Source organism: Acanthisitta chloris, unplaced genomic scaffold (assembly GCF_000695815.1).
Source record: "Acanthisitta chloris isolate BGI_N310 unplaced genomic scaffold, ASM69581v1 scaffold21056, whole genome shotgun sequence".
Taxonomy (NCBI): domain Eukaryota; kingdom Metazoa; phylum Chordata; class Aves; order Passeriformes; family Acanthisittidae; genus Acanthisitta; species Acanthisitta chloris.
This window is the reverse complement of record NW_008679989.1, coordinates 8,269-17,795: the sequence shown is the minus strand read 5'-3', so window position 1 is coordinate 17,795 and position 9,527 is coordinate 8,269. Positions and strand designations below refer to the sequence as shown.

Genomic DNA, 9,527 nt, shown 5'->3' with positions numbered 1-9,527 from the left:
CCTCCCCCTCCCCCTCCATCCATATCCCCATGCCCACCTCCATGTACACCTTCATCCCTTTCTCCATCTCCATCTCCATCCCTATCCCACATCGCCTTCCTCACCCTGTCCCCCTCAGCTCTGAAGGGAACACAGCCCAGGAGCACTCAGCAGACACCAAGCCACTCCCCCCTCTCCATCCACCCCACCTAGGTGGGGGTTTCACTCACCTCAGCAGGCTGCCCAGCGCCCACCACGATGAGTTTTCCATCCTCCAGCCCCACCAGGATGTGACTCTTCTCCTTGGTGATGGACACACTGTGCACGGGCACCCGCATGGGCACGGGGGGCACGGCCGCCCTGAGGCTGTAGACACGAATGGTGGGATGGGACCCCTTGGACAATCCAAGGGGGTGGACAAAGTAGATGACAACCCTCACCTCTGGAGGTCCCGGATCTCCAGCCCACACTGTGTGGTCCCCAACACCACAAAGTCCTCAGTCAAGCACATGGCTGTCACCTCCTGGTCCAGAGGGACGGAGGACAAGTGCTTCCCATTCACTGAGTAGAGGTGCAGAGCAAACCTGTCCTGAAAGAGAGCAACCAGGGGGGAGCACATGCTGGTGCGACCAGGAGGAGGACATGGGGACACCTGGACATACCTTCAAGCAGGATTGTTGATCCACAGTGGTTTGGGCCACCACCTGCCCCTCTGGTCCCACAGCCAGGTGGGACAGGACAGTGTGCGGTGAGCTCTCGCCAGGTGGCTGCAGGGACCGGATAAAGAGCCCTCGGCGGATGGTGTGGATGATGATGGAGCCATCCTACATGAAAAAGGGGACACAGGTGATGATGGTGGCACTGCCCAGCCCACCACCCACCCTGTGGCCTCAGCTCACCTTGGAGCCTGACACTGCCATGTCCAGCTCGGTGCTGATGGCCACACATGTCACCTCAGCATCATGGCCGTACAGGACCTGGACAGGTTTGGGAGCCAAACCGCTGGAGAAACCACCCTGGTGTTGGGGACATGGGGACATCAGTAACCTGGTGGCAGCACCCTAGATGAACTTCCCCCCAGTCAACCCCTTACCTGCTGTAGGACCTGCCACACCATGCAGGTGGTGTCCCGGGATCCAGAAATGAGGTAGATGCCACAAAGGTCAAGTGCCAGGCAGGTGACAACATCTGTGACACATGGAGGGACACCATGAGGTGCTGGTCCCATTCTACCATGCTGGGCACTCTGGCTTTGTGGGGTGGCACTGAGACATGTTTTGAGGTGTGGAGATGCTCTAACCCTACTGCAGCTCTGAGACAGAACCTGGACTGTCCCCAGAAGATAGAGACAATGGGATATGTCCCTTATATGTCCTCTGCTTCCCCCCATGGCTCTACAACCCCATGAGGGCATCATCAGAACCACCATCATCATCATCACCTGGAGAACATACCTATGTGCCGAGTGATGTGCCCAACGACCTTCCCTTTGGTCAGGGAGGTGACACGGAGGCTGTTGTCCCAATGTCCCCCACTGAAGAGCAGCTTCCCATCAGGGGACACAGCCAGCGTGCGGGAGCAGAGGTCCACACCGGGGGCAAAGGGGCCCTGCAGGAAGCGCTGGGTCCTGGTGGGGAGGAACAGAAGATGGTGGTGGACTGGTGGCACCTCTAGGGACCAACTCTGGGCACCACATGCCTGAGTGACTCACTTGGTGTTGGAGACTGTGGGGTCTTTGGTGAAGCTGAAGTAGTTGGAAATATTCTTGTCATAAGGCAACCAGTTATGGGTCCCCAACAAGCCATTGGCACTCACGGTGACCTGTGTAGAGGTGGAGGTGACACCACTCCCACCACTAGAGCCTTCCCTGGTTTGGTGCTGGACCTCCAAGGCTCTCAGCACACCCCCCGTGCCTCAGTTTCCCTGCACTCACCAGAACATCAGGAGATCCCTGAGTGATGAAGGAGTGCGCCTGGTTCTTGGGGACCACAGCTTGCACCAGGGCCACCCCATCACTGATTCCCTGTGAGGAGATGGCAACTGGTGGTCTCCCTCTTGGCCAACTCCACCCTTCCCAATTCTGTCCAGGGACCTCCCAGGGCTGTCCTCACCTCCACGAAGAAGGACTTGAGCTGGTCCAGGTTCTCAAAGATGTTGGGGGAGTGGGTGTCGAGGCGAGCAAGCCTCTGGGCAGCACTCTCTGCTGACAGCCGGGCAGGATGGGGCTCCTGGGGGGTGGAAGGAACCCCCATCAGCAGGGGGTGACCCCCAAAAGGGCTATTTTTTGGGGGCAGAGGTCAGGGCTACCTTGAGCAGCTGGCAGGGCGTCTGCCCAAAGTTGCTGATGATGCCCTCAAGAGCCTTCCGTTGCGTCTCATCTGCGATGGCATCCAGGTCCACGGCCCCTGGGGATGGGGATGGTCACGGGGGGGCCACCTGGAAGGTGCCCCACACCTCCATGCCCCATGGCTCACCCTCATAGGTGCAGTAGTAGAAGACGTTGAGGGCCTCCACGGCAGCCGGGCCTCGTTGTTTGTACCCAAAAATGAGGTCTATCCACTCATGCAGATGAGCCGAGACATACTCTGACTCCTACCCAAGGAGGGGACATCAGGGTGGGTTGGGAATGCCCCTCAACCCCTCTTAATGACCCCCGGGGTGGAGCTCCACCATCTCACCAGGGCTTTGCGATGCTGGTAGATGAAGTCCTCACGGGAGCGTGCCCACCGTGGCAGCACCACGTCACCCACTTTCTCGTTGGAGAGCTGAAGGCAGCCCAGGTCAAAGCCTGTGGGCAAGGCAGGGAGGGGGTGAGGGACACAGAACCCACTGTGCTTCAGTGGGTAGGGATGGTGGGTGTCCCTCACCATTCTGGTTCTCCAGGAACTCAGGGAAGTAGAAGAACTCAGGGATGAGCTCCTTAACATCCACAGGGTTCTCCATACGTGCTTGCCACGCTGCTGGCACTGAGTGGAACTGCCGGTCAGAGCAGTCAAACCTAGTGGCACAGGACATCTAGTTGGAGGCTGTTTGTACCCCCTGATGCCCCCTCCTTGGGGTTCACCCACTGAGTGCCCACCTGCCACTCTGCAGCTGGATGTGGAGGGTGGTGAAGGGCTCAGTGCGGATCAGGTAGTGCATGACACCCGCAGCATTGGAGTAGTGTGTGCCATAGTGGAACTTGTCCACGGTGCCTGTGGGGTCCTCAAAGCTCTCATACCTGGAGGTGAGGTGGGATGAGGTCCACCAGTAGCCAGCCAGATACTCCCTGCATCCCCCATCCCTCATTTTTTGGGGTACTCACTTCTCCTTCACATCCCGGGCGTGGCGCTCATTGACCACCCCAATGGGCTTGGACAGGTCCCGAAACACGGAAGGGTTGGTGAGGTCGAGGGTCTCTGAGACGTAATCCCGCAGGATCCAGGGGAACTGGGTGGGGTGGGAGGTGGGTAAGGCTGGGGTGGGGCACAGGATCACTGGGGGGATGGTGGGGAGGACACAGGGCTCACCACGGGGTACTGGGAGAGGTCGTTGTAGGTGCGTCCTGCAATTGTGTTCAGCTGCATGAGGTACTCGAAGTTGGAGATTTCCCGCAGGACCCATTTCTAGAGGGGAGGGATGAGATGGGTTGGGAAAGGCTAGGAGATGGGGCAGACACCCCACCAAATGGCAGTGCCCATCCCATGGCCATCACTGGTCCCAGACCATGTCTGATCCCACAGCTGTCCCCAGTCCCATGGCCATCTCTACCCCACGGCTGTCTCTACCGCATGGCCATCCCATGTGCCATGGCCATCCCCCGTGTCACAGATGTCCCCAGACCCATGGCAATGGCTATCCCTGGTACCACAGCTGTCTCTGGTCCCAAGGCCATCCCTTGCACCTTGGCTGTTCCCAGTCTCATGGTCACCTCTGCCTCATGGCCATCCCCATCCCATGGTCCCATGGCCATCACTGGTCCCAGACTTTCTCTGATCCCACAGCTGTCCCTGGTCCCACAGTAGTCCCCAGTCCCATGGCCATCCCATGTGCCACGGCCATCCCTGGTCTCAGGCCATCCCATGTCCCATAGCTGTCCCCAGTCCCATGGCTGTACCCACCCCATGGCCATCCCTGGTCCAAGATCATTATTCATCCCACAGTCATCCCTGGTCTAATGCCCATCATCTTGGGACTCATGGTCAACCCCATCCTATGGCTATCCCTGGTCCCAGGCCATCCCCATCCCATGGTTACTCCTGGTCCCATAGCCATCTCCAACACATGGCCATCCCAGGTCCCATGGGCATCTCCACCCTACTCTGTGACCCTCCCCTTTTCCATCCAGGAAGGGGACATATGGAATGGGGATAGGGATGGCAGAGCCAATACCTGTGTAAGCCCTGAGGCCTTCAGCAGCTCCTGGGGTGATCGGCTGCCAAAGTAGATCTGGCTGGGGGGACGCAGGCCAAGGATGCAGGAGTAGACCTTGTTCCTCACCTATGGGGACAGGAACAGGACATGGAGTGACTGGAGCTTGGGCAGTGCCATGGCTCTGGGAGATGTTTGTGAGGGGATAAGGGTGTCACCACCTTCTTCTTGAAGTTGAGGAAGTAGTTGGCCTGGTCGATGAAGAAGAGCTCGAGTGCAGACCGGCGCAGGTTGTAGCGGCGCAGGTGGACCTCACGCAGGTGGGACAAGGGACGTTTGAAGTCATAGCCAATCCCTGCCGAGATGAGGGGGCACAGAGCCCCTCAGGCATTGCCATCCACCAAGAACCCCATTCCCAAGGCAGAGGTGCGGCTGGGAGAAGCCCATCCCAAACCAACCAGCACCCAGTGTAAACGGGTTCTGGGGCAGATGGACGGGTGGGAGGTTCCTCCACCCACTGCAAGCAGGACATGGAGTTACCTCCCTCTGTCTCCTCCTTCTCGCTGCTGCCATCGTAGAAATAGACATGCTGCGTTGTCACCTCCAGGCGACCGGGGATTACAGCCACTGTCGTGATGAGCTCACAGTCCTCTGAGACCACCAGCTTCTCTCGTTGGTTCTGCTCCTTGGGCTCAGCCCTGGGTGACACAGTGGAGTGTGGTGAGGGGTGACATCTCCAGCCTGAGATATGGCAGGGGATGGGGACACTCACTGGTTGTCCAGGACAGGGAGGTCCTCCTCAGCCAACTGGTCATCCTCCAGCTCGCTCACCTTGGCCTCCTTGGCCATGGCAAGCGGGAGGGACTCGGTGGGGTTTTGGAGGTGGTCAGCTCCTGAAATGAGGAAGGGGTCAGCAGGTCCCTCTGGCCCCCCAGAGCTGGGAGACAAGTCCTGCAAAGGGCCCCCAAATCCAACACTGTCCATGAGAGCTCCCAGCTCAACCCCACCATGTGCATCCAACTGGTGACACCCCCTTGCCTGTGGCATGGGGGGTCCCCTGGGTGTCCCACTCCCACCAGCCTCACCCAAGTTGTCCCGTAGGGCACTGGCCTCCAGGTGTTGGTCAAAATTCAAGTTGGGCACCAACTTCAGCCTCATCCGAGAGTAGGTCTCAGCACTCGACAGCTTCCAGTGAACCTCTGGTGGGTTCCTGAGGGACAGGTGGGGGTGAGACACCCTGGGGACCCCCAGCTGTGCCACCCCTCCCTGGGGACTAAGGTGAGGGCTCACCTGTCAGCCCAGGCGGAGCGAGGTGAGGTGAGGAGGCGGCACAGGGACCTCCACTGCTTCAGCACAGTGTTGTGGTGGTTGTTGGCCTGCTTGAGCATGTTGGAATGTCGGGAGTTTTCCGCCTTGGAGCGCTTGGCCACTGGCTCTAGCACCAGGTCCTGCCAAGGGAGTGGGAGAATGAGAAGATGGCAGGGCTGGGGCTTGGGGACATCCCTGAGGCAAAGGGCATCTTCATGGGTGACATCCCGAGGGCAAGGAGGATGTCCGCAGGGTGATGCACTTGGGGTGAGGAGCACATCCCTGGGGTGATGTGCCCAGGACGATGAGAACATCCCAGGGATAACATTCCTGAGATGAGGAGCATATGCTCAGAACAATGTCTCAAGGTGAAAAGCACTTCCTGAAGGCAATATCCTAAGGATGACATGAGATGAAGTACACATCCCCAGGATTAATGACCCCAAGGTGAGGAGCATGTCCCCAGGATATGTCCCTGGGATGAGGAGCACGTAACCAGGGTGAGGAGCACATCCCTAGAATGACATCTCTGGGATGATGAGAACACCCCTGGAATGATGTTCATGGGATGAGGAGCATGTCTATGATTCTGTGATGATTTTACGTCCTCAGAACAATATCCCCAGGATGAGAAGCACATCCTGAGGACAATGTCCTCAGAGTGAGGAAGATCTCCCCAGGATGATAACCCTAGGATGAAGAGTACATCCCCCAGGATTAAGGTCCCTAGGGTGAGGAGCACATCCTTGGGGTGAGGAGCAAGTCCCCAGCATAAGGAGCACCTCCTCCGGGTGACATCCTAGGGGTGAGGAGCAGGCAGTACCTGGAACATCTTGCGGCTGGTTGCCTTCTCCTGCTCCCGACGTTGGGCACTGCTCATCATGGCATCGTAACAGGCATTCCAGAAATTGGACATGTGGTCATGGCTTTTGGCAAAGGTGTCCATCTCAAACTGGGCCATGGTGGGCTGCACCTGAGAACATCAGGATGAGAGATGTTTGCAGGACCTCACACCCATTATCCAGCTACTCCCCCAACACCCCATGGCACCCACATGCTTCTCAATGAAGCTCCTCCACTCTGGGGTGGTGCAGAAGAGCTGGAAGTCCTCGTAGAAGGTGGGGCTGCCATTGGTGGGGGGTAGTGAGGGCAGGAAGAGCTGCAGCTGCAGGGTCTCATAGCATTGATCCATGAGCGTACGGATGATGGGCACCAACCAAGAGAAGGTCTCCGACTTGGCGTCCAGTGAGCGCCTCAGAGGGGTCTCCAGCTTGCCCAGCAGGTAGCAGGCCTCATCCTTTCTGGGGGCTGAGGCTGTCTGCAGGAGGCTGTGCAGCTTCACATAGGCCAAAGAGTGCAGCTGGGGGGACATGGGACATCAGATGGAGCCACCAGCCCTGCCCTGAGGGCCCCAGGAAGGGGTGACCCACCTGAGGGTCCTGCAGCATGATGTAGCCCACAAGGATGCGGAGACCTGTCTGAGCCATCTCCTTGAGGTCAGAGGTGCCATTGGCCAGGTGGTACCAGACACCCAGCTTGTCCAGCAGACTGCTGATCCCCTCGTAGATCTGGGGGAGAACAGTGAGCCCCCATACCTGGTCATGCATCCCCACCACCATCTCTAGCCACCTGATCTGTCCCCACCACCCTCAGCTTTAGGTTTGAATAGTGGTAGGGGTTAGGATTATGGTTTGGGATAGGGCAGACTCAACTCATACTCCTCATGATGAAAGAATTTGGGTTTGGCATGAGGTTGGGGCTCAGGGTTTATGGGAAGGGTGTAGGGTCGGGGTAAGGATTAGGACTGGGCGAGGGTCTGAGGTACAGGACTTGGGTTAGGCTTGAGCTTTACAATAAGGATGAAGGAATAATGTTCAGGATTAGTCTTTAGGAGGTACAGTTAGATTACAGTTATGAGTTAAGACCAGGGTTTAAGGTTTTGGTTTACAGCAAGGACCTAAGATTAGATTTAAGAGTTAAGATTAGGCCTTAGGTTTAACAGTCAGGGTGCAGGGCCAGGGTTAAGACTAGGAGTAAAGGTTGGAGTTTATGACAAGGATGCAGAGTTAAAGTTTAGGATTAGGATTTAGGAGGTACAGTTATATTTAGAGCTAAGGTTAGGATTTAGAGTATAAGGCTAGGTTGGATTTAGGGTAAGGATTTAAGGTTAAAATTTAGTATTAGGGGTTAGGATTAAGGTTTATAGAGTTAGGATTTGGGTTAGGGTTGAGGTTTCAGGCAAGGATGTGGGGTTAAGGATTAGGACTAGGGTTTAGGAGGCACAGTTAGATCACAGGTTATGAGTCAGGGTTAAACTTTAGGGATAGGACTACCATCCTGGATTTATGGCAAAGGTATATGGTTAAGGATGAGGGGTTTGGATTAAGTCTTAAACTTTAGGATTGGGGTTCGGATTGAGGTTTAGGATAAGGATGTAGGGTTAGATTTTAGGATTTGGATTTAGGAGGTGTGGTTATGAGTCAGGATGATGGCTTCAGGGTGTAGGGTTATGGTTTGGGTTTACAGAAAGGGTTAAGGCTAAAGTTTAGGTTTGGAGTTTAGGCTCAAGGTTAGGGTTTGCTTTCTGGTTATGAGCTAGGGATAGCGTTAGATCTCATCATATAGTATTAGAGTGCGGATTTGGTTCATGGTAAGGCTGTAGGATTGGGGTTATGGTTTAGAACCAGGTTTAGGGCTTGGGGTGTAGGACTGGGCTGCACAGCAAGGGTGTAGGGTAAGGGTTAGAGCTGGGGTTTATGGCAAGGAAGTAAGGCTAGGGCTAAGGTTTAGGATTAGGTTTTGATTTACTGGTTATGGGTTAGGATTAAGGCTGAGATTATTTCCTAAAGTTAGGATTAGGGTCTGATTCACAGTTTAGGATTAAGGCCGAGGTATTTCCTAAACTTAGGCTCAAACTCCCTAGGTAGGGCTGGGTTTAGGGTCAGGAATCAGGTTTGGGATAGCATCATAGAATCATCAAGTTGGAAGAAACCTCTAAGATCATCAAGTCACTCTGCTGTGACCCCTAAACCCTAAACCATATATTCCAGTGCCAGGTCCAGATGCCTCTTGAACACTTCCAGGGATGTTGACTCCACCACCTCCCTGGGCAAACTATTTCAGGACCCCCCTGTGCCCATCCACCTTCTCACTCCACAGGGCCTGGTTGTTGTGTCCCTCGGAGAACAGGAAGTCCTGGAGCAGCCGCAGCAGCTTGAGGGCATTGTGGGTGAGCCCAGGCAGGGCAGATGGTCCTGACTCCTTCAGGTCTGTCAACGCCGACTCCAACATCATCTCCAGCAGGCTGGGGGAGAGCAGGTGGCTCCACAGGATGGTCTTTCCTTGGGATACACCCACCCAGACCTGTGCAGTACTCACCTGCGCTTGATCTCATCAGGAGGCCGCACCAGCTCACACGCTGTCCCCAGCTTGGTGAGGACGGAGAAGACCTGCCCACGCTCCCTCCATGCCGTGTCGTCCCAGCCCTCCACCCCGCGCCACGTCACGGAGAAGATGATGTTGGTCAAGAGGTTGCACAGCTCCTCCTCAGGTGTTTGCTGCCAAAGCAGGAGAAGGGTGAGAGGTGCCCAGCATATCCCACATGGTGGACACGATGGCTCGGGGCTCACCTGGGGATTGCTGGTGTTGGAGATGTTGTCACTGGGCAGCACGTCCTGGTAGCTGCTCTCATCCAGGACATTGGAGAGACTGGAGCTCTTGCGTGCTCGCATTCCTGGGAAGGGCTTGAAGCTCTCCAGAGGTGAGGGGGTGCCAGGGCCGCTGGTTGGGGTTTGGGTGCCGCTCTCAGCTGTGGCCATGGAGCTGGTGCTGGCCAGGTCAAGCCCCAAGTCAAAGGGTGAGGTGGAGAAGGGTGAGAGTGGGTGGTAGAC

At 56.3% G+C, this 9,527-nt stretch overlaps 1 protein-coding gene across 1 annotated transcript in view; it reads right to left on the bottom strand.

The window, feature by feature from the left end:
- The window catches only part of NBEAL2 (neurobeachin-like 2), a gene marked incomplete at its 5' end in the record, with an annotated part of 18,104 nt that overhangs the window by 690 nt on the left and 7,887 nt on the right, over nucleotides 1–9,527 (bottom strand). Inside the window, 28 exons of the mRNA XM_009077557.1 lie at nucleotides 210–345; nucleotides 420–568; nucleotides 642–803; nucleotides 879–995; nucleotides 1,073–1,167; nucleotides 1,434–1,606; nucleotides 1,691–1,800; nucleotides 1,913–2,002; nucleotides 2,091–2,207; nucleotides 2,287–2,384; nucleotides 2,454–2,571; nucleotides 2,658–2,767; nucleotides 2,847–2,977; nucleotides 3,059–3,199; nucleotides 3,284–3,408; nucleotides 3,489–3,584; nucleotides 4,351–4,458; nucleotides 4,551–4,684; nucleotides 4,870–5,027; nucleotides 5,102–5,222; nucleotides 5,415–5,539; nucleotides 5,620–5,777; nucleotides 6,461–6,610; nucleotides 6,692–6,997; nucleotides 7,068–7,205; nucleotides 8,782–8,941; nucleotides 9,016–9,194; nucleotides 9,267–9,525. Of these exons, the coding sequence (XP_009075805.1) occupies nucleotides 210–345; nucleotides 420–568; nucleotides 642–803; nucleotides 879–995; nucleotides 1,073–1,167; nucleotides 1,434–1,606; nucleotides 1,691–1,800; nucleotides 1,913–2,002; nucleotides 2,091–2,207; nucleotides 2,287–2,384; nucleotides 2,454–2,571; nucleotides 2,658–2,767; nucleotides 2,847–2,977; nucleotides 3,059–3,199; nucleotides 3,284–3,408; nucleotides 3,489–3,584; nucleotides 4,351–4,458; nucleotides 4,551–4,684; nucleotides 4,870–5,027; nucleotides 5,102–5,222; nucleotides 5,415–5,539; nucleotides 5,620–5,777; nucleotides 6,461–6,610; nucleotides 6,692–6,997; nucleotides 7,068–7,205; nucleotides 8,782–8,941; nucleotides 9,016–9,194; nucleotides 9,267–9,525 (3,964 nt within the window). The remainder of the gene's footprint in view (nucleotides 1–209; nucleotides 346–419; nucleotides 569–641; nucleotides 804–878; nucleotides 996–1,072; nucleotides 1,168–1,433; nucleotides 1,607–1,690; nucleotides 1,801–1,912; nucleotides 2,003–2,090; nucleotides 2,208–2,286; nucleotides 2,385–2,453; nucleotides 2,572–2,657; nucleotides 2,768–2,846; nucleotides 2,978–3,058; nucleotides 3,200–3,283; nucleotides 3,409–3,488; nucleotides 3,585–4,350; nucleotides 4,459–4,550; nucleotides 4,685–4,869; nucleotides 5,028–5,101; nucleotides 5,223–5,414; nucleotides 5,540–5,619; nucleotides 5,778–6,460; nucleotides 6,611–6,691; nucleotides 6,998–7,067; nucleotides 7,206–8,781; nucleotides 8,942–9,015; nucleotides 9,195–9,266; nucleotides 9,526–9,527) is intronic.